At 40.6% G+C, this 24,293-nt stretch overlaps 1 protein-coding gene across 2 annotated transcripts in view; it reads left to right on the forward strand.

Annotated features, from left to right (window-relative positions):
- NAA60 (N-alpha-acetyltransferase 60, NatF catalytic subunit) overlaps positions 1-23,705 on the forward strand; it is a 55,522-nt gene extending 31,817 nt beyond the window's left edge. The window contains exons 3-7 of one of the 2 annotated variants that reach the window (XM_044657952.1): positions 4,340-4,469; positions 7,378-7,474; positions 16,503-16,737; positions 19,058-19,437; positions 21,753-23,705. In XM_044657952.1, coding sequence (XP_044513887.1) covers positions 4,340-4,469; positions 7,378-7,474; positions 16,503-16,737; positions 19,058-19,214 — 619 coding nt within the window. In that variant the 3' untranslated portion in view covers positions 19,215-19,437; positions 21,753-23,705. Of the gene's footprint in view, positions 1-4,339; positions 4,470-7,377; positions 7,475-16,502; positions 16,738-19,057; positions 19,475-21,752 lie in introns of both variants that reach the window. The other variant, XM_044657962.1, reaches the window with a different exon arrangement.
- The last annotated feature ends 588 nt before the right edge of the window (positions 23,706-24,293 follow it).

Here is a 24,293-nt window from a genome sequence, read left to right on the forward strand (position 1 = left end):
GCAACTTTATGAAGGATGGTTTGGAGAGTAATGGATATCCTACACATACCTGGGGACTGTTGCATTAAAAAATACCTTAGGGGGCTGGTAGGTGGCTCAGTGGATTGAAAGCCAGGCCTAGAGACAGTAGGTCCTGGGTTCAAATATGATCTCAGATATGTCCTAGTTGTGTGACCCTGGGCCAGTCACTTAATCCCCATTACCTGTTTTTAAAAAAATACCACCACTGCCTATGGAACACATCTGTTCTTATCACACGGTTGACTTAGAGAATATAAGATCCTATAGCGCTGATTGTTTATCATTTAAAAAGTATTTGATTTAATAAAGTAAAATGCCATCTTAAAGGCTTTCCAACTAGATGTCTTCTGTGCTTATAGCAAAATTATTCAAGACTATGTGAAGGCTATAGTAAGAGAGAACCTTTCTGATCCTGAAAATCAGGGGAGCCATGACTAAGGGAGGACACAAAGGTATCCTCTGCTATTAGTCATGGAGGAGATGTAGCTCAGAGTCCAAGTGGATGAGAGATTCCTTATGGATGGTGAGGGCTTCCAGATGCTTCCATTTTTAGATACTGTGCTAATTGTACCAGACCCTAAAACAGACTATGATTAAGATAATACAGTTGGGTAGACAGCCTATAGAGCTTGTACATTGAGTTGGGAGTTGGGGGGGGGGTAGCAGGAGTGTTGCATGTTGGGGTTGGGTGCATGTTGTGTAAATGGAATTAGCTCACCCCATTCATAGTTAAAAGTCTAGCCACCAAAAGATAATGTCAACCCACCTCCTTTAGTGGGGAGGGGAGACACTTGACAATAAATAACAAATCAAGAACTAGGGACTGCCCTTTGAGCAGTCCAAAACTGTCAATTGTCCTCTTGAAATTAGAGGTGTGTGCAGGAAGTGACGAAAGCTGCTGGTAACTTCCTGTGAGGCAATTGGCACTTTGAACTGGGTGGAGAAGGATCTCTGGTGAGACCTCAGGCAGCTTCCCTCTGAATTGTCACGTGGGTAAGTTAGGCTGACTTCCCTGCACCTCTCTTGGTGTTCTAGAATATCTACTCTCAAGGAGGCTTCTTTGCCTCTAATTGTCAAGGCCTTGTGGCTAATAGCCTTGTTTAATTAACCTCTAAATCAGGGGTCGGCAACCTTTTTGGCTGTGAGAGCCGTACAGTGCTCACAGTGCGCTCCTGTAACAGCGCCTGAAAAAAAATTGACTTCATGGCTCCTGTAGAAAGAGCCACATCTGGCCCTCAAAAGAGCCAGGTATGGCTCGAGAGCCATATGTTGCCACCCCTGGTCTAAATCCTCATCCAGAGGTCCAGCCAGAGTTTTTTTCTCTCTCTCTATCTCCCTACCTTCACAATGTTTGTGTTGTGTGTTATGTGTTATGTGTGGGTATACCTTGAACAGACATTGAAACTGGGCAATGAATTAGGCCCACATTTTAAAAGGAGAAGGAAATAGGTTAGATTGCTTTTAGGAAATTGCATAGCTTCTTATGAGAATAAATTGCTCCTAGAAATAAAGCCCTACCTTTTAAAAAACATTTTATTATATATTTACTGTTATAATCCATCCTACCTCCCCTCTCTGTAGAGCCATTCCTTACCACAAAGAATTAAAAAGAAGGTAAAAAAGGCAGCTCAGCAAAGCTAACCAACATATCATCTGAGTCTGATAATCTATGTACCCCTTGTAAGGGTGAAAAAGGGGTTTTATGGGTTCAATATATTAAAAGATGGTCGCCAGAGGATTGAACTATTATCAATCCTCAATTAAGAATAATCTCAAATCAAAATTGACTTTTATGGAAGTTTATTTACATGAGAAGAGAGAGAGGAAGTAAGGAAATAAGAATCTATCCCACTAAGTAGATCTTAACTCTCAGCTGAGGGTTAAAGGGCCTGAGGGCCAGAGGTGAATGGAACAAACTTCATTCATAGAGTCTATAAAAAGAAGTTTCTTAATAGAAGTTCAGGAAGATTCAGTCTTTAAACTCTGTTCCACGTGGAACAGTCTCAGTCATGAACCAGCAAAGCTCCCTCAGGTCCCCTTCACAAAACCAGAAGCCCTCTCACTAACTCAACTCCCTCTTTTAAAGGGGTCACTTATGTGTCACTTCCAGTGCCTTCCCCTAGCCTGCGAGTCCAATCACAATGAACGCTTCTCATAGACCGCCTAGGGGACGGTCAGTCGATTCTGATTCGTCACTCACTCTAGCACACATGGGTTAGGACCTCCCAAGATTGGAGGTAACTCTCACCTTTGGTGATTAAATCTAAAGATGGGCAGTGTAGACTTAATCTAATTATCACACCCTACACCCCTAGGTATTCTTATCTCTTCTTCAAGACTAAGTTGGACAGTTTAGCTTTTAGTTTTGTTGTTCTTGTTTTGTCATTTATATTGTCTTGGTCATCATGTATATTGTTTTCCTGGTATTTTTTTCATTATCAGTTTGTAGAAGTCTTCCTATATTTCTCTGAATCCTTCATGGACAAAGTTTCTTGCAGCTCAGTAATATTCCATTATTTTCATGTTAACACTGGTGGTATATGGGTGCCAGTCATGTTATGTTATAGAATCCAAAGAAGAGAAATGAGTCTCACCCACAGAATGCAGTGGAAAAGCACACAGAGTAGAGTGAGCAAGTGGTGATATATAACAAATAAGAAACTTCAGAGAAGAAGTGGAGTAAGAATATTACCCCAAAAAACGTGTGATGAAAAAAATGGGTTGGGCATATGCTGAAAGTGAGGAAAATATGGTTGGTGAATTTTTAAAAAATGGATAAAAATTAATCTCAGAGACTTTCTACTAAATTTATAAGTATTTAGTAGTAAAGAGAAAGAAAGCAAGAAATAAAGGTTTTCAGCCTTTCTAACCTAAAGTAAGTCCCCAGCCTAGTTAATTCTGTCCCATCAGGTGCTAGATTCTCCATGGGCCCTAGTTTGTTTCACAAGTTGGGGCCAGGGGACCCAGCTACCCACATGGTCAGGCCAGACAAATTAAGGATCCTTCAGTTGGCCTAAAGTTTTCACCTCAGTCCCCATATGTCATATCCCTTGACTTCTGTGACTTCCGCCAATCAGGAATCTTGCCTGCCACGCTGGCAAATTAAGTCATATGACTCTTATGACTCCTATAGCTACTTAATTGTGGTGAGTCTCCTGGGATTGTACTAGGTTGCAGGTCCCTATATTTGATTCACACAGTGAACAATCCCAGATCTCCACTGGTGGCCTCATTACATCAAGTTGAATAGACTTGTAGGAGAAGATTATGAACATAATCACACATGATGAACAGGTGTGGATGAGTATTGGCTGGAGTAGCCGAATCAGTGATCAGGGATCACAAATCCATTCAAATATTTTGAGTATGGGGCCTGATAATACCAGGAGTTAAAAGGAGGGATTTCAATAGATAACAAATTATATATTCGGAGAGCTTTAAGAGCTAGATTATTGACTGGGCAACTGATGTGGGATGTCTTAAGTACAGAGTAAGTGAAAGGCACAGAAAAATATTTAATCATCTAATTGAACAAGACCTGATAAATCAGTGTAATCCTTTACTTAAAAGTAGAAAGAAATTAGCATGTTTTCTTAATGAACCTAATATATATTAACTTAAAAATTTATACTAGTCACCATTATGCATTTGCTATGTGCCAGACACTGTGCTAAGCCCTGGGAATGTGAAGAAAAGCAAAAGATAGTCATTGCCCTCAAGGAGCTCACAGTCTGATGTGGTGAGGCAGCAAGAAAACTGTATAAATACAATCTTTGAGATAAATTGGAAATAATGTGAGGAAAAGCACGAGTGTTAAGGGGGATTAGGAAGGACTTCATATAGAAGATGGGGTTTTGACTGAAATTTGAAGGAAGTTAGGGAAACCAAAAGTCAGAATAAGGAGGGGAAAAAATTCCATGAGAGAATATGTGAAAATGCCTGAAGCAGAGAGATGGTATGCCTTGTGTGATGAATAGCCAGGAGGCCATTATCACTGTATCATAGAGAAGAAGGGGAATATAAAGTGTAAGAAGACTTAAAAAGAAAGGGAAGGGAGACAGGTTACAAAGGGCTCTGAAAACCCAACAGGATTTCATATTGATTCAGGAGCTTATCAAGAGCCCCCTGGAGTTTACTGACTGGGGCAGGGAGGGAACCTGTACTTTAGGAAGATCACTTTGGCAGCTGAGTGGAGGATGGACTGGAGTGGGGAGACAATTGTGGTAGGCAGATCCACCAGTAAGTTCTCAATACTAGTCCAGGCGGGAGGTGCAATCCTACCCACACCACTGATCTCTTTGTTTGTTTCTCTCTGTAGGTACCCTGACTCATGGTATCGTGACATCACTTCCAATAAGAAATTTTTTTCCCTTGCTGCAACTTACAGAGGAGCCATTGTGGGTATGATAGTTGCTGAAATAAAAAGTAGGACAAAGGTACACAAAGAGGTAAGTAGAAGAGTACCTTTGATCCTTCAGAAAAAATCCCTATATTTTGTTTTGTCCAGCAGTGGGGGAGGCTGGGAGTTGGAAGGGAAGAACATCACTTCCATTCTCTCAGTAAACAATTCATTGTGAGCTGCTATGGTCAGAAATACTTCCTGTGGCCAGCCTGCTGGTGATTAATCTTGGCACTTACCTGACCTGACCCTTAGATAACAGATATACAATCAGTCCAAATGTGAAACCTTTCCAGTTTGCTAGGTCCTACTAGAGTTAGAGCTTTTGTTGCAGAAGATTAGAGAACTGAGCTCACCTGCACACACATTTCATTATGACATTTCCCCCCCTTTTTTAGACTGAGTAGATGTTATTGATCCTTTTGGGGAGGGGATCTTTCTTGATGCCAGGGTGTTGAAAAATCAGGATGTGCTAGAAACAACAGTTAGTAACATTTTCAAGACATGAAATTTTGGGGGATCTTGCTTCTTGCATTAGATTCTCTTATTCTATCTACCATATTAACCCATCTCTGTTCTCTAATAACATCAAATATCAAAGCCAAGGTACTCCAGGAAGCTTTCCTTTGTTGTTATATTTACTTCTTTAAAACATTTTTTTCATTTAAAAATTATATTTTATTCTAACTTGAAACACACTAAATAATATTTTCCTATTCATTTCATGCCCCTTAGTATTTAGTTTTAAATCCCTACCTTCTAAGAATCAATACTATATATTAATTCCAAGGCAAAAGAATGGTATGGGCTGTCATACAGTTAAAAAGCATTTGAGGCCATATTTGAAACCAGGATCTTCTTGTCTCTAGGTCTGCCTTTCAATCCATTGAGATACCTAGCTCTCCCCTCAATGTTTACTTTTGTAATTATTGTATTTCTATGTTGGTTATTTGTTTATTTCATTTCCTTTTTTAAAGGAATAATTCAGATCTTGAAGATAATCATTATTTTGTTCTTTACTATAAAAATAGTTGACTCAAAGACATACTATTAATATTTTACATTTGGTTTTTGTATAGTGCTTTGTGGTATATAAAGTGTTTCCTTATGGTAGTCTTGTTATAAGGAATCATACCTTGCAAGTGTCATTATTTCCATTGTATATGTGGGAAATTGAGACTTTGTGAAGTTAGGTGACTGTTAAGGTGGGGAGCTGGAAGTCTTCCTACTACAGATCCAAGATTTCTCCACAACACCTATCTTCTAATTCTTGAAGGCACCCAAGCAATACTCATGTGCTGTGACTCGAACCTTAAAATGAAATCACTTCTGAGCAAGGCCAGGGGAATTGACAAAGGGTAAGATACTGAAGAAATGAATATCCATGTAGCATTCTGATTCCTCCAGATGGTCTCCTTATAGGTTTGAATGCAGAATAGTTCTGAATTACAAGATGGATTCATAAAATCCAATATCTGTCTGAATTATTTGCCACCAAGAGCAACTAGCTGGTGTTTTTTCTGTCCACTTTTTTCTGTTTACAAAGAAAGAGGAAGGGTAGCTAGGTGGCTGAGTGGATTGAGAACCAGACCTGGGGATGGAAGGTCCTATTTTCAAATCTGGCCTCTGACACTTCCTAGCTGTGTGATCCTGAACAAGTCATTTAACCCCAATTGCCTTGGAACCAATACTTAGTATCAATTCTAAGACAAAAAATAAAGGATTTTTAAAAAATGAATTTTTAATTTTTAAAAAAAGGAAGAAGAAAAGTCCTTTTTTCCCTTTAGAAAACCTAAGAATTGCTCTGGTGGGTTATCATCTTGGTTGTCCTAGCCTGATGTCTGATTTCTAAACTGTGACCTCAAGAGACCTCTTGTGTAAGAGCATAGTTCTTGAAATTATAACATGGTGAAAGGCAGTGTGATATAGGGAAGAACACTGAGTATGGAGTCAGGAGAGAGACGTGGGCTCAGATCCTGCCACTGGTATTTACTAGTACTTCCTAGGCTTGCCAGAGTTCCTTACTAGAAAGCCAGAGGTATATTGGTTGGAGCTTTTGCCCTCCCCCTCTCCATGTGCCTGAGGCATTCCTCACTTCCCCTGCCTCTTTGCCCAGCAGCCAATGGCAACGCCTCCTCCCTCCTCTGTTTGGTGTAAGGCTTGGGAGGGGTGGGAAGGGATCACATGCTATGTGAGGGAGCTGCTCAAATGGCAACCTGTGGAGTCTCTGGTGAAGGTGATTCTTGTGGTGGGATTGGAGAGGAGCTGGGTGTGAAGGGAGAATAGCTCACGGCATGGTGCAGAGCTGAAGGGGAGCTGAGTGCTAAGGCCTACTCTCATCTCCTTCTCCACTTGTTCCTCTCATCACCTACCCTTCTGCCCAGCAACCCAGTGGGAGCACTTCCTCCCTGCCCTGTCTGGGGGGCAGGGCAAGGCTTGGCACTTGGTCTTGGGGGTGTCGTCGGGGCAAGCACAGCACTCTGTCTGGGAGGTGGGGTAGGTAGGTGCAGGGCCTGTGTCTCTAATAAGTTCACCATCACTGGCCTAGGGACTCCAGAAGTCATTATACTCTTGGAGACAAAGTTTCTCTCTCTGTAAAAAGAGTTACGCATTTCACAGACTTATTGTAAAGACAGGACTTTATAAACCTTAAGGCACCAAAGAAATGTGAATCAGAGTTGTCATAGCCATACTTCATGATTATAGAGCTCTTTACAATTTACAAGGCACTTTCTTCAAAACAGACCTTTAAGGTGGGTAGTGCAAATATCAATACTCATTTTATAGATGAGAAAACTGAAGTCTAAAATGTGAAATGCTTTGCCCAGGGTTTCCTAGATAGTATCAGAACCAGGATCTGAATCCAGATCTTATCTTATTCAATATCCAGTTCCCATTATTTGAATGTCTGCCTCTAGTATTAACCTAACTTCTTTTTCTCTTTAAATTCTCTACAGGATGGAGATATTCTAGCCTCAAACTTCTCTGTTGATACACAGGTCGCATACATCTTAAGTCTAGGAGTGGTAAAAGAGTTCAGAAAGCATGGAATAGGTAAGACTGGTCAGAGTGACCACTCTGGGTGAGTGGGCAATATGCTGACATTCCTTGTTTGGATTTTTCTCTTGCATTGAGTTCCATGAATGTGGAAATGACAGATATGGAAATTGAATGCTAGCACTAGGAAACAAATGTGGATCTAATTGCTCATGTTTCTCTTGTGCCTTAAAGTTTACAAAATACTGACAATAACCTTACACAATGGATAGTGTAAAATATTCTCATTTTACAAAAGAAGGAAATGAAGCTCAGAGAAGGGACGTTATTTACCTGTTATTGTGACTAAAAGCCTTGAACCAAGGTTCTTCTGACTCCAGTCTATTAATCTTTCCATTCTGTCTCACTGGATCTCCCAGAGGAAAAGGAATAAAGTATATGAGTTGTTATATTACACTGCACTTCTTTGTTACATAGAATGTGAAGAGTAAAAAGAGACTTTAGGGATTGGCGAAGAGGGACCTTGGAGGCTGAATTTAACCCTCTTGTTTTACAAGTGAGGAAACTGAGGCCCAGGGAGGCGAATTAACTTGCTAAAGGTCATATGGGTAGTGTCAGTAGCATTAGAACCCATGTCTTCTGGCTTCAAAGCCAGTATACTCTTTCCATCATACCATATTGCCATTAGAAAGTGACCTATTTAAATGTCTTTTTTTTTTTTTTTTTTTTTTTTATCCTTCTTTCTGTCTTTAGCTTCAGTTCAGAGGCAGAAGAATGTAAGGGCTAGGCAATGGGAGTTAAGTGACTTGCCCAGGGTCATTAAAAAGTCTTTTTAAAAGGCTTACTGATGCCTTTGGTTTTTCCATCCCATTCATTTCAGAATATATTCTCATATATTCTCCCCCATCCCATCCCATCCCACCAATCATCAAGTGGCCCTTTTTTTTAAAATAACAAAGATAAAAAGAAACAAGAGGCTAGCAAAACCAGCCAATATATTAACCAGATCTGACAGCAGGTACCGCATTCCACACCTCTCAGAAGAAAAATGGAGGTGTTTGGGAGTTTAGCCTTGGACATTACAATTATATAGCACCCATTTAAATTATATTATTATTTCCATTTACACTGTGCAGTCATTTCACTCTGCATCATTATTTGTCTTCCCAGGTTTCTCTGAATCCTTTAACTTCATTATTTCCTCAATCTATGAACACTTTTATTTCCAATTATTACCATAAAAAGTTGCTGCTCTGTGCATTTTGGGATATACTTGCACCTTTCTTTTTCTCTGATCTTATTGGTGTATATGCCTATTAGGAGAATCTCTAGTTCAAAGTGTATGAACATTTTAGCATAAAATATAAATTGCTTTCCAAAATACTTGAACCATTCACAGCTCCACTGACAATGTGTTAACATGTCTATGTTCTTCAAAATCATTTCACCAAACTACTATATGGTTATGAGCTTGATGAAACCTTTGAATTTGAATATACTGCAATAAAATTGTTACAACTTACAGTAGGATATGCTATTTTGTTTTATTGTTTCCAGAAAGCCTGTATTTTATGCATGCTATATTTGTAGTCAACAATAGAGTATACATAGAAGAGGATTTTTGAGAGGTTTTTTTTATTTTTTTTAAACCCTTACCTTCCATCTTGGAGTCAATACTGTATATTGGCTCCAAGGCAGAAGAGTGATAAGGGTAGGCAATGGGGGTCAAGTGACTTGCCCAGGGTCACACAGCTGGGAAGTGTCTGAGGCCAGATTTGAACCTAGTACCTCCCATCCCTAGGCCTGGCTCTCAATCCACTGAGCTACCCAGCTGTCCCCTTGAGAGTTTTAAAAGCAATAATAGTACTTATATTGTGGGGGACATATATTGTTATGGCTCTTTCTTCTGCTATTTGAGTGCTATATAATACAATATGTAATGGTTAGAATGGATTTGACTAAATTACAAGAGTAAAAAAAATGTTGTGGTTGCTGTTTGTAGAAATTAACCTTTAAGGGGGCAGCTGGATAGCTCAGTGGATTGAAAGCCAGGCCTAGGGATGGGAGGTACTAGGTTCAAATGTGGCCTCAGACACTTCCCAGCTATATGACTCTTGGCAAGTCACTTGACTCCCATTGCCTACCCTTACCACTCTTCTGCCTTGGAGCCAATACACAGTATTGACTCCAAGACTGAAGGTAAGGGTTTAAAAAAAAAAATAATAATAATAAAAGAAAGAAAGAAATTAACCTTTAAGTCACAAGACTTTTTAATAGCTCTAATAACTTTATTATAGTAAGATAAAGATAATAAGAGAGGGAAGTTTAGAAAGGAGGTAAAGAGTTACCTAGCCTATTAACCTAAAGCCTAACAACCCGGAGTCTGTCTCTGAATCTGAGCCTCAGGACCCTACCTCCCCCTTTCTTTCCTGGTCTTGCCTTATATGCTGTTCCCTTTACCCACTAGCTCTCCTACATCAGCCCCCCCACCCCACCCCATTCCTGGAACCAATCACAATTCCTCAGTTAGCCTGGCACCACCCAGGCATTGCTTGTGAGATCAATTCCCCGGTTGCTGATTGACTCAAATTCAAAACAAATGTAAGGAAAGTCTAAATCTCTGATTGATCAAATCAAAATACAATTTCTCCTCTCATAGTCTTCCCCCTGTGATTCTATTGGGAGATGAGCATGTGGAAATCTTCTCAATTAAGGGTCTTGGGAGATTAACATCCCTAGTCTCCCCAATGAATCATTTCAAATAACCAATGTATATCTCTAAGGATCCTCCCATTAAAAGTGTATAAAACATTGCCCTTTCTAAGGGGAAATTACAGCAACCTGGGAACAAGAGAGAAATAAAAAAGAAATAAAACAAAAATAATAATTAATAGACGCATTGACAAAAAAAAAGCCAATTGAGGGGCTTTCCCCTTTGATTTAAGAATAAATGTGTTCAACCCCCTTCAGTTCAGTTCATTCTGGATCTCTTGATGCAGTGTGTGGTTTCTGCAGGCATCTCCATGGCACCCTCTTCAAAAAATTCATTTTCCCAATTTGAGGCACTGGCAAGTCTCTTCTAAAATTCCTCCAAAAGATTTTCAAACTCTGGATTTTAGGACAACCATATAATTAAAACCATGCCACTATTAATGAAGCTTGAAATTAAAAATATTATTTGAAAACATAATGTTTTGATCTCATTAAATCTTCTCTGAAGAATTTTATTTCAAGGAAAGAAAATGAATGAAAGCCTCTAAAATGAGATGGACCAGAATGTAGAGCCCTATGATAGCAGAGCCCTTCTGGTAGATTTTCTTCCTCTACCCTTTCCCTAGGACCTTGCAAGCCTGATTTTAGAAAGATGATTCTGATTTAATTTAAAAATCCCAAATGGAAATTTTAATGACCCCCCCAATAAAAAAAAAAGAAGTGCTAGGAATAAACTCCATATGCTTAAAAAGTTACCTTTTGAAGAAAGAAATTGTTAGTAAAGCTGCCACATAGGTTTGCTTCCCCAAAAAAGGAATCAGTCATCTACCTAAAACAGTTTCGCAATGTTTACAGTTGAAAAAATGAAACCTTTTAGCTATATATAGCAAGTTTCACATGACTTCAGCCTTTTATACAGTTTGTTATATGTTTCTTATGTTTTCTATATATAAACATATAAGGAAGGGACAGCTAGGTGGCACAATGAATAGAGCACTAGGCCTGGAGTAGGAAGGATTTGGGTTCAAATTTGCCTTCAGACATTGTGTGACCTAGGGCAAGTTACTTAGCCATGATTGCCTAGTCTTTGCCTTTCTTTCTTAAAGAATCACACACATTCTCTCTCTCTCTCTCTCTCTCTCTCTCTCTCTCTCTCTCCATATTATATGTAACCATTATTTTTAAATGTTCATTTTTTTTGTGGTTGCTAAGTAATTAAATTTTACCATAATGCAGTGGTTCCCAAACTTTTTTGGCCTACCACCCTCTTTCCAAAAAAAATATTACTTAGCCCCCTGGAAATTAATTTTTTTTAATTTTAATAACAATAGGAAAAATAAATGCACCCATGGCCATCACTGCCTCCCCGAATCGCTGCAGCACCCACCAGGGGGCAGTAGCGCCCACTTTGGGAATCACTGCCCTAGTGGTTCCAAAAAAGTTACCTCAAGGTATAACAATGCTAGGCTTTCCATGCTTTACATAAGGCAGTTTTTGTAACATGAATCTTTTCAAAGCAAGGCAGCTCCTTCTGATTTTTCATAACCATATCCTGAAGCATTGTTATTCACAATCCCTCTGTTCATCCAAACTTGCCTAGAAGTAGCTCAGATGATTTTGAAAGTACTTTTCAATTTTAGAGTTCTTTGATTCTCTGAGTATGGCAAGAGTTGTCAGTCCTCAAACATTAAATACCTGCTACTGTTATGCTTGTTGTGGAAGATGCCCAGAGCTATGACATACCCCTTCCCCTGTTCTCCTAGTTAGGCCTCTGTTGAGGAAATAAGGTGTATATGAGACTTTTTTGTACCTGTGACTTGGAAAATGAGTCTTGTTATTTGGGAGGAGTTCTCCTTCATAAACTGGAAAGAAAGCTAACAGTTTAGGCAAGTGAACGAGTGCCAAGTCCAAATGTGAAGTGTAATTGGATTATCAGTCAGAAATCCATTCAGCTAATAAACATTTGTTAAGTGCTTGTTATGTGCCAGGCATTGTGCTAAGCACTGGAGATAACAAAGAAGGATAGTAGTTAGCCCCTTTTCTCAAGAAGCTCCCAGTCTATCGGGAGGAGATAGCATGTAAACAATTATGTCCAAACAAGCTACATATAGGATAATTGAGAGATTATTAACAGTGGGAAGGCATTAAAGTGGTTGTGAAAATAAAATGAGGTAATATTTGTAAGGTATGTCAGAAACCTTAAAGTGCTATATAAATGCTAGCTATTATTTTAGAGGCAATAGGGAGTTTATCAAGTATTAGTGGAGCTGACAGGGTCAGATCTATACTTTAGAGATCAATTAGAAAGCTACTGTGATTGTCCAGGAGAGAGGCCCCTGCAGGCCTGAACTAGGGTGGTGGTTTAGGGAATTGAAGAGGTGAGGACGTAGACAAGGGATGTTATGGAGACAAAAACTGAGATTTGGCAACTAATTGGATATATAAGGTGGGGAAGATTGAGGAGTTGAGGATGACCTGTGTTTTTGAATTCTAGAGCTTTTCTATAAATGTGGCTTTTTCCTCCCCAGATGGTCTCAGTAGTCTGGTGGGAATAATATTATAATAGTTATTATTTATATTGTACTTTGCAGTTTACAGAGCATTTTCTTTACCACCATTTAAGAGGGAAGGAATATAAGTGATTTCCCACCCCTAGTTTTACAGATTAGGAAACAGACCCTAGAGAGAGGGCCATGTGGCATGACCAAGGCCACTTAGCCTGAAAGTGACAGAGCCTCTACTTAACAGATCTCTTCCCTCCTCTTAGCCTCAACTTGCTCTCCCCTTTCTTTCAATTACAGCTCAAGACTATTTGAGGAAGTCTTCACATATTGAGCCCACTGATTTTCCATTCCATCAGTAAAACTACCCTTCATCTTCCCACTCACTAAATCAACAAGTTTATTAGGTGCTAGGCCCCACCATCACCTCTCCCTTTATTAATCAATAGATTTATCTGTATATAGTCATGATGGGTACGTATCAGTATCTTCTCTTTCTCTGCTAAATTGTAAGTGTAGGATGAGGACTACCTCACCTTTAACACTGTGTCCTCTGTGCACACACAAAATACTTCTTGTGATGTTGGTCTCCAGTTGCAGCTCAGTTAACACATTCAGCAGGCCATCTCAGCCCCAGATATAACTAGGACTATGTAACCTTAAAAATTACTTTAAAATCTATAAATGTAAATGAGCAAAATATATTTCAAAACTTGATTTTCACATTCTTTCCCCTTCACACATGGCGATGGCAACAGGAAAGATACTTAATTATCTTCACTTCTGTGAATTTCCACAGCTAAAGTGCAGCCATCAAAATAATTGTTTCTGCAGAGACCAAAATAGAGAATGAGCAACCCAATTAAGAAATATATCGCTATGTTTACTAAAAAGTAGGAGTGGATAGAGAATTGGTCTTGGGAATTATCGTTTAGTTATGATAATGGGCATCTAGGTTGGGCAGGGGATAGAGTTCCTGGCCTAGAGTCAGGAAGACTCAACTTCCCAAGTTCTAATTCAGCATCAGACACTTAAACATAGCTGTGTGACCCTGAGCAAGTTGCTTAATCCTATTTACTTAAGTTTCCTCACTTGTAAAAAGAGCTGGAGAAAGAAATAGCAAACTACTCCAGTATCTTTGCCAAGAAAACCCCAGATTGGGTCATGGAGAGTTGTCCATAACTGAAATAACTTAACGACAACGGTCACAATACGAATACATATAAAGCAGTCAGCAAACAGTTAAATCCTGAATTGTGTAGTACTTTCTGCAGTAGGAATTCAGAAGATAGAGAGTTGTAGGTGGGTGAGGGTGATCACTGAAGAACTCCACCATGTAGGGCAGTTCTGGCACATGTTTGTTATTTAATAGACGCTTGTTGATTGATCGATCACATTGGCAGTGAGCTCAGATTCAGATTTTAGGCCTTTGATTCTTGTGACAGTAGGCAAATCATTTGCCCCTCACTGAGTTTCCCCTGTGAAGTGAGCAGGTTGGATTAGATAGGGTCCATAAACAATAATGTATTATGAGTCTGAGTCTAGGAGAGACTTAAATTGACTTTGAAGGATACGTAGGATTTGGAAAGACAGGAGAAAAAGATAATGTGTTTCAGGCAAGGGCAGCATTATTAGTAAGGACTCTGAAGCGGGAATGAGCTCAGTATGTATAAAGGATAGTGAAAAGACTGGTCTGCAATGGAGAAATTTACGCTGGTTGTTTCAATGGGAGAGTAGCGAGAGAGAGATTATTAATGCATATACAAATTAATAAATGTATTTCAAAGAGAAAAAAAAAGCCTAGCTTGGCTAGAATGACTAATTGAGGTAATAAAGGTAGATGGATAGATTAGAGCCACATTATAGAGCATTGTAAAGAGGAATGACAGGAATTCAGACACATGGGAGACAGCCTAATAAATTTGTTTGAACTGAGGACTCTTGTTTCTTTTATTACTGCCATTAACATGATAGGCATTGCATATTTTCTGTATTAATTATGGCTTATTTTTAATTAGGTTCTTGAATTTCAAAAGTAGATACATATTTTTAATTTTTTTTCTTCAAGTAGGGCCTGATCTTAGTATGTTATGTAACCAGTTGGTTCCACTTTTCAATTCAGGGTCCATCTAATCCTAGTAAATGATTATTGATAATTACATTTTCCAAATATAGTCTGTCTTCTTTAGCCAGTAGCTGTTATTTATTTAAACTCACTTGATATTGACCCAAGTTGGTTTGTAGCTGTAGGGAACATAATAAATTTAGAAAGTCTTATTATCTCTACTAATTTTAGAGAATTTTAAATTCAGCCAAGTTCATGCTTCTGGAATAGTTGGGTTGCTAGTTATAGAAACAAACTTCAGACTTAAAGAATTTTAGTGCCTGGGATGTTGTGATGCTAATGGTTTATGCCAAAGTCCACAGAGAGTTCCAACTAAGGGATCTTATTTTCATTCAGCAAACATTCTTTAAGTACTGTGTGCCATGCATCGAGGATTCAAAGACAAGCCCTCCAGGAGTTTATATTCTGCTGTAGATAACAACATGTCTGCAATGCCCTTCTTCCTCTGTCTTGGCTTCTCTGATTTCCTTTAACTCTCAGCTCAAATCTTATCTTCTGCAAGAGACTTTTCCTCTTTTTTTTCCTGATTCTCTTCACTAGGAGTACTTTCATCCCTTCAGATTATCTTCCATTCACATTGTATATCATTCAAAAATGGGGATATTTGCATAGATTGTGAGCCCCTGGAGGGCAGAGCCCAGAGGCTGAGTTTTGGTCTTTCTTTGTAACCCTAGCACTTAGCACAGTGCCTGGCACATAGCAGGCATTTAATAAATACTTGAAGATGATGATGGATATGAAGTACCTATTTTATATTCAGAGAGCATGGTGATAGCTTCCAGAGGCAATTACACAAAGGTAATTAAGATACGGTCCCTCCCTGCAAGAGAGCTTAGAATTTACGGGAATGAGACTTGACATGTTTATAGAGTATGTTATTACTATCTCACATTTGTTATATGTCATTTCAAGATGCTTTTCTCCCAGGAACCCTCCAAGGTAGGTTGTCTTAAGTGTGAGCCTTCATTTTCAGATGAGGAAATTAACCCTGAGAGTGATAGCATGATTATGTAATTATATGGCTAAAAGTAGTGAGGGTGCCATTTGAACCCAGTTTCTTTGATTCTAAAAGAATTGTTTTTTCCTCTGTACTCATGACCTTTCTATAATATTATAACAATATGAGAGATTATAAGTACATGAGATAGATGGCACAGTGGATAGAACACACCAGGCTTGGAGACAGGAGGTCCTGGGTTCAAATATGGATTCAGACATTTCTTAGCTTGTGTGACCCCGAGCAAGTTACTTAACCCTAAATGCATAGCCTTTACCACTCTTCTGCTTTGGAACTGCTACTTAGTATTGATTCTCCCACTCCCCACCCCCCCTTAACCTTTTACCATCTGTCTTAGAATCAATACTGTATATTGGGTCCAAGGCAGAAGAGTGGTAAGGCCTAAGCAGTGAGGGGTTAAGGGTTACAAATGAAGTATCTTTAGCCAGATGTGAACCCAGAGCTACCGTCTCTAAGCCTGGCTTTCAATACACTGAGCCACCTAGCTGCCTCCACTTAGTATTGATTTAAGACAGAAGGTAAGGATTAAAAAAAAAAGTACATGAGAGGAGTAGATTGTGCCATGATAATCAGACGTGCAAGATTACTTGGGAAGGGCTTTCAGGAAGAGTTAGCTGACCTCTGAGCTGGATTTTTGAAGAATAGGGAGGATTGACAGTACTTTGTATTGTTACTCTCTTATTCTGATTGTATGTAACCTCTTCCCCTTTCTCTCTCTCTCTTTGGTAGGTTCCCTTTTACTTGAAAGCCTAAAGGATCACATATCTACTACAGCTCAAGACCACTGCAAAGCCATCTACCTGCATGTCCTCACCACTAACAATACAGCAATAAACTTCTATGAAAACAGAGACTTTAAGCAACACCACTATCTACCCTATTATTACTCCATAAGAGGAGTCCTCAAAGATGGCTTCACCTATGTACTCTACATCAATGGGGGGCATCCTCCTTGGACAATTTTATATCCTTTGCATTTGTTCACAGAGGCTTTGTTTATTATCTCTCTTGTAGTGCAAATTGAAAACTAGAGGCTGAAGGTGAAGGGTAGGCTCCCTCAGATCACCATCAGCAAGCCAGCAGTGGGATGACTACAATATATTGGCATTTGTCTCAAAGCATTTGATGTTCCAAATGAATCTTGGGGCATTTTGATTTAGAACCCGGAAAGTTCAGTGACTCCAGAGTCAGAGGATCTAAGTTCAAATCTTGCCTCTGACATTGCCTTTGGGATCTTGGGCAAATTCCTTAACATCCCTGGACTTCATTTGCTTGATCTGTGACATGAAGGGGTTGGTCTGGATTGGCTTAGAAGGGCCCTTCCAGCCCTGAATCTGTGATCTTTGCACTAATTACACATACTGGAGAGGTACCGGAGTGTAAGATCATACTGGGTTTGAAGTTAAAAACAAACAAACTTGTATTCAAATCCTGTGTCTATCATTTCTAACTATGTGACAAACTGAAGCTTAGTTTCCTCACCCCGAAAATAAGGATAATAGTTGCTCTACCTACTTCACAAGGTTGTTAGTAAAATTAAATGAGAATGTCTGTGAACTCCCTTTCTAACCCTAAACAATTATATAAATATGATCTATTCAAAAACAAAAAACAAAAGCTAGGCTCTTCACTGAGTCCTTCCTATCCCCCAGCATTTCCAAGATTCCTGTTAAGATTTAGTGATAGATTTTAATCCCCTGGGACCCAAATAGGAATACTAATTGTGAATAAAATACAAATGAATTCTCTTTTATGGATAGGACATGAGTTGAAAGGATTATTTCCTCTGTGACTCTTTCCAGGTCCCTTTCATAGAAAGCTGGCAGAGAAGTTCCTCAGTAGTAATAATGTTTAGTATTTGTTGGCTAAAGGTCAGATAAATGACCCAGGGGATAATTACTCATCAGTCAGCAAATATTAAGTGCTATCTATATGCCAGGTACTGTCCTAGGCACTGGGGATATAAATACAAAAATGGAATAATCTCTTCCCTTAAGGAGTGTAAATTCTACCAAAAATGTAGCAATCCCAGGGGGCAGCTGGGTAGCTCAGTGGATTGAGAGTCAGGCCTGGAGACGGGAGGTCCTGGGTTCAAATTTGGCCTCAGACACTTCCCAGCTGTGTGACTCTGGGCAAGTCACTTGACCCCCATTGCCTACCCTTACCACTCTTCTGCCTTGGAGCCAATACACAGTATTGACTCCCAAGACGGAAGGTAAGGGTTTAAAAAAAAAAGGTAGCAATCCCAGCCTTCTAAGAGCTTACCACCTACTTAAAGAATGAGAGTTTACCAAGTCTTTCTGCTGTTCAAGAAGACTAACCAAAAAGTTGATTCCCTACCACCTTTTCTAGAAATGGACTTCTTTGTGACTAGTAACATTCTTTGAACTGGAGCTATGTACATATATGCATTAGAATTAATCAGAAAGCATTTATTAATTGCCTCCCTGTATATAGGCCTGTGCTGGATACTGGGGATACAAAGAAGAAAGTGAAGCAGGTCTTGTCCTTAATCAAGCTTATATTATAATGGTCATTTGAAAAATCTTTTTGGAATGTAATAGAAGTGGGGTAGCCAGGTGGCTCAGTGAATTGAGAGTCAGGCCTAGAGATGTGATGTGTCCTGGGTTCAAATTTGGCCTCAGACACTTTTAGCTGTATGACCCTGGGCAAGTCAGTTAACCTCCATTGCCCAGCCCTTACTGCACTTCTGCCTTAGAACCAATACTCAACATTGATTACAAGGTGGAAAGTAAAGGTTAAAAAAAAAAAAGTAGTAGAAAGACCTGAATTTGGTCTCCATACCACAAATACCCAAGGCCTTATTTTCCATATCTGTGAAATGAGGGCCTTGGACTTGATGAGCCCTTCTAACTCTAAAACCCAGTGAACCCCTGTCTTTGGGTTTTCTAATTTTTGTGTAATTCCTGGGTCCTTCCCCTCACCCCCCTCAGTTCATGCCCCATCAGCTGTCTCTCTGTTGGCATGTTTATAACATAAACATATTCTATAATTTGGTGCAAAGACTCTACAGTGCCCAATCACTGGCCCTTTTGTGCCTTTATGACTGCAGAGGCTTTTGGATGTATTCAAGTTAAATGGGGAAATGCTTAGTCTTCCAGAGATAATTTTGTGCCATCCATAATCCTCTGCATTGGCATATGTGGTGGTGATAAAATAGCTATTGAAGATGAATATCTTTATTAGGGGGTGGGGGTGAGGATGGGGGAATTTATTTTGTTTTGAAGGTCACTTGGAAAGGTTGTTCCTTAACTGAATCTCACTGACTACCTTCAGCACATTGGGTCTGCATTAGCAAACCTGAGCCCATGTTCAATTCCACAGCGGATTTATCGCCAGGCCCAGAGTCTTCTTTGCAGCCTTTTGCCGTGGTCAAGCATTTCGGCCAAGAGTGGCATCGAGTACAGCAGAGCCATGTGATTGGTCAGAAGGCCCTCCCCAGAAACCACCAAGAGGTGCCAGAGTATCCAGTTATCTTCACCTGAGAGCCTCGCCTCTACACCACAATAAACCAGTCCTGTGGGACTGGCTCCCAAGGTGGAGGTGCCACCTGCTAGGCTACCAACCCAAGTTGCTATTCAATGAGCCTTGGGGAGCCCAGGGTCAGCAGACCAGGGGATGACGATGGAGAGGCACATGGAGAGTTAGTTGACTTTGTGTTCTTGTCTTTGTCTTTGAGGGTATGTTGGAAATCAAAGGTTTGTTGGGGAGGTTGAGAGATGGGATAGAAAACCAATCAGGAACGATTCACTGAAAGACTATAGAGATCATGGCTTCATCTGTGGGTGCTCTCTCCAGTGCTGTAAAAGAATACAGTGCCTTGCCTGGTGGCCAGACCAGTGATGAACTTCTCTAAATTTAGTTAGGCTGGGCCTCAGACAAAAGGTAGAGTCTATTGTCAAGTCCACAAGTCTTTTCATCTAGTTAGGAGCTGCCATAGCTTGAGCTCCACTGGCATAACTTTTGAAGAACAAAGGTTACCTCTATGCAGTGTTTGAGTGGGACTTTAGTGGATGCCTAACTTGAAAGTAATTTTTTAAAAGTATCTAATTAATAAATGAGGCAGTCCAGTGTGGTAGATAAAGGGCTGGGCTTTGTAGGCAGAAAACTTGGCCTGCCTGTGACACATAACTGACTGTGGTCAAGTCATTTGCCCTTCAGAGAATAAGTTACAAAGTGCTTCCCTATATTGATATAGGGAATTTCCATGTCAGGAGTTCCCATGCATGGTTGAAATCACAGGTCCAGGTAAAAAGGTCACAAACACAAAAAACTTTAATAAAACAATTGGGACCTTGTTAAATTGAATTATGATGGTGGAAGAAACCTGGTCCATTGAGCTCTTATTGCTTATTAAACATTCCCCAAACTCTCCTCCTGTTTCCTGAGTATGTTTCCTCCTTTGTAAAATAGAGATGGTGATGAATATACTATGTACATCTCAGTTATGAGGGAAGCATTTTGTAAACTGTAAAATGCCATAGAAATGTAAGCTATTGTTAATGTTGTTAAATGCAGGACATTAATAATAATCAGTATGATAGGGATGATATATTAGCCAGGAGATTTTGTTGGTTTCCTGCAGGAGATGCTCGATCTGGTAGGCAGAAAGAAAAACATAAGAAATAATTATGAAAAGAACCTTGAATATAAGTTAAAAAAAAATATGGAATGAAATAGGATCAAATGGGAGAGAAATCTAGCCAGTGGATATCAGGGAAAGCCTTCATGAGAAGACTGGCATGTGAGCTGAGATAAAAGAGAGAAGCTAATAAATAATGGTAATTGAGAAATCACCATACTCTTGAAAACTACCTTTAAAATCTGGTATGATATGACTGGAAATTTCTTCTCAGATTGTACTTCCTACAAATCTGAGTGTAGGGTGTTTTCTTTGGCATTTTCTACCATGAATATGAAGACCACAGTGACTAGATGAAGATGAATAAAACATCTGAGGTCTCTTGCAGCTCGAGCTCTCTGTTCTTATAATATTTATTTGGATTGGAAGAAATAATGAAAAAACCCTTTTCATTCCATCAAGCATTCTTTATATACTGAATTTTAGTCAGTTTTTCTAGTTTGGGTATGCTGATTGTTTTCTCTTTAGAGTTCTCATTTTAGGGGTGCAATTTATAATCAGGGGATAGGTGCTGTATTTTGGACGGATCACATTTTATATATTCAGTCATTTTCACATTGATTTAGATTTTTCTTCAACCTTGAATAGTCAGGGTTTGCTTTGGTTCTTTTTTAGGTAGCTGGTTAGAGTAATTACTATTTCTCTGCTGCATTGCCATTGAAGACTTGAATAGAATAGAGCGGTTGTTTGAATACACATTGCTTTTTGCAAGCCTGAGAAAAAAATGAATTGTATCATTGGAAATTTTTGTCTGAAAAACAGTTTTAACACACACTTATTATATCACAGCCCTTTATTAGGTGTACAGGAGAGCCAAGTACATTTTAAATGGCAGCAACTGGAGATGTGGCTGTATGCTTGTTTCTCCCAATGGCATCCCTTGTACTATACTAGGGAGTCTGAGGGAAGTACAGGATCCTTACCTGCATGGCCTAATGAGCAGAAAACCAAAGCTTAAACTCACTAAGGATTTTCTTCACAATAATCTCATAAGAGATAGTGTCTTGTGTATTATCACTATTTTATACATGAGGAAACGGGTTCATAGAGCTGGAGGAAGTCCTAGGCAACATCATGGACCCACTCAGAATCACATCCGTCCTAAGGGGTAGAGTAGGTCTGACCCCCACACCTCAATCCAGCATTTTTTCTGCTGCCCCTTCAATCCCTGGGTAAGTTGATCCTCAGACGGAGGGCTCCAGCGCTCTCCCTGCTACTCTATGTTGTATTGCTTGCTCAGTACAGGGGCAGGCAAGTGGAGGAATGGTTCCGGTTACACCTTCTTCACCATCATCTTTCTCTTTGGTTTTGCACAGGGTTTTTGAACTCTTCTGCTCCCGAAGCCATTTATTTCTGCACTGATGCTGCTAACCCTGGCTTCCATGAACTCTCTCCATCTGCTCTAGCAAGTCTGCCCTCTGTGGACCAGATGGAGATTTGGCCTGACTTATTGTGGTGTCCCCTTCTCCCCTCTCCTGGGAATAGGAGGGAGTGAGTGGATTTTCTCTTTTCCTACCCAGCCTCTTTGCCGGGAACCACAGGACCTGACGGCTGAAGAGAAGCACTCCAGCCCTCCTGCGGTACCCCCAAGCCACTCCCACCTTCACTCCCTCCCCCGCCCCCCAGCAGGCCTGAGCTGCCCACATGAGCTCTGCTCCTTCATTCTGAGTCAACAAGGCTGGCCCTGAGGAGAGCGTGGCTTCAGAGCAATAGAGCAAGTGATTACGGGAAGGTCAGAGACCCTCCCACAGCAGGACACAGGCAAGGCCAGCTCCTGGCTGAGGCGCAGCCCGGGAGGCTAGCTCAGAAGCTACTCCTGCCTCCTGTCAGGACCACGAAGATCTCTAGGCACAGAGCCTTGTCGTCCCCCACAACAAATCATCGTGTCCGGTGGTCCGACGTCTCCAGCAAAGGGGGCTCCTGATCACCTGGAGGAGGGTGGCTTGATAGCAAGGGCTCCTTCATTCCCTGGTTCCCACCTTGAAGATGCACTCTCTGTTCCCTTCTGCCTTGGACTTTGCACTGAAGAGAGAGATCACAATTCCTATTTCATAGTGAAATACATTGTCTGCCTCAGCTGAACTGGTCCTCGGGGTGGCAAGGAGGAGAGCTCCGCAGTGCTCCTGAGACCAGGCCTAGGCTTTCCCCATCTAGATCATCACCTTCCCCGAAGCTCCTCAGCCATTACTCCAACCAGAGCCAACATGAATCCTCTGTACGGGAAGTTATGAACGTGGGTCCCAGCTTCTGGTTCCTCTGGTGTAGTCCCTGTAAGAGGCTCTGATCCGAGCGGGTCCGGGCCACGTGCCTTGTAGCTTTCAGCCCCCATGGAGAGGGTTTGTTCCTTCTGGATTCACTGAGGGGAGGACACCATGGCGGTCACTCAGCTGCTTCAGTTCTGTGAAGTGTGCTCGCAGCCTGAGATCTGTCGTTGCCATTACATTCACTTGTCTCCTACACCCCAGGAGCCCCTGTGTTTTCTAGGTATGGTTTAGTTCCAGCTTGCAGGAGTACCCAGTGTCCAGTGTTACAAGCAGCCATTCTTTCCAAATCTCTAAACCCGAGCTGGGGGAGGGGGAGAAAAACACAGACCTCTCGGCCTTCCCCGCCCCATACCAATCAAATTCTCCTTTCAAAATTCTGTTTCCGTTTTAGACTTCTATAGCTCTCAGGACCTTAGCATCACCCTAGGGCAAGCAGTTACCATCTCATCCTAACGATAGGCCTGCCTGCCCTGGTGGTGACCTGCGGAGGCACAATGGTTAGCGAAACCTTGAAATGAAGGGGATCCCTTTGGGCAGGACAACCATTTACCATTTTGTGTGTCTTTCATCGCTTAATGGGAGGTTTGTGTTGGTGTTCCCCCACCCTCTCGTTGTCCCATGGGTGGGCAGACACTATAAAGTACTTGATTTTAAAAGAAATTAGGGGTACTGGTGATACCAGTGGCACAGGTGGGGTTAGTTTCCTACTAAATCAGCTTTGGTAGTTTGGATGCTGGCCAGTGCTGAGACCCCAGTGTGGTCTAATACTTAATGATAAAATAAAGATGTTCATCTGATTTTGTTTTCTGTGCTGAGGGGTGGGGAGAAGTCTTCCAGATCTGAAGCCTTTTGACATCTAGTGTTCAAGCTAAAGATAAGTTGCTGTGGCCCCTCAGCACTCCCTTTCTCCCATAATCACTGTAGTGTCCAACTTGGTGTTGAATGGATTGTAGTGTTTGTCTTATTAGGAAAAAAAACAACAGAATAAAACCGTAATCAAATCCAGTCTCTCTGACATGCATCTTTGTGGCCTCTGTAAATCTTTTGGTTTTGCCTCTTGCTGCCTTGTTACCCTTCAAAGTATGCACAAATAGTGGTAGGGCTAGGATAAAGTCACCTTGTAGAAGCCAGAGCTGGAAGGGGCTTGAGGCATCATGTAGCCCAACCCAGCCATTTTGCAGAGTTGGAAACCAAGGCCCAAGGAGGTGAATTTCCCAAGGTCATGGATAGCAAGGAGCAGAGTCATTGTTTGAACTCAGACCCTCGTAGCCCAACTCCAGCTCTTTCCGGGATATTATTGGTGCCTCTCTACACCAGAATCTCACGATCAAGACTATTTCCCTTCATTTTATGGATGATGAAACTGAAACCATAGAGACCTACTTATTTAAGTCAAGTTGCTAATTAGTGACAGTTCTAGAACTTGAACCCAGGTCTTGTGGATTCCTGAATTCAATGCCCTCTCCATAATACTACACTGCTCCCTTCTGGGCCATATAAATGGGGATCATTACTGACTAAAATCACCAAAGCAATGATTTCCCATTCAGCTAAGAAGGGAAAGGCTGGAATTAGGCAAAACCTTGAAAATTA

Source organism: Gracilinanus agilis, chromosome 1 (assembly GCF_016433145.1).
Source record: "Gracilinanus agilis isolate LMUSP501 chromosome 1, AgileGrace, whole genome shotgun sequence".
Taxonomy (NCBI): Eukaryota; Metazoa; Chordata; class Mammalia; order Didelphimorphia; family Didelphidae; genus Gracilinanus; species Gracilinanus agilis.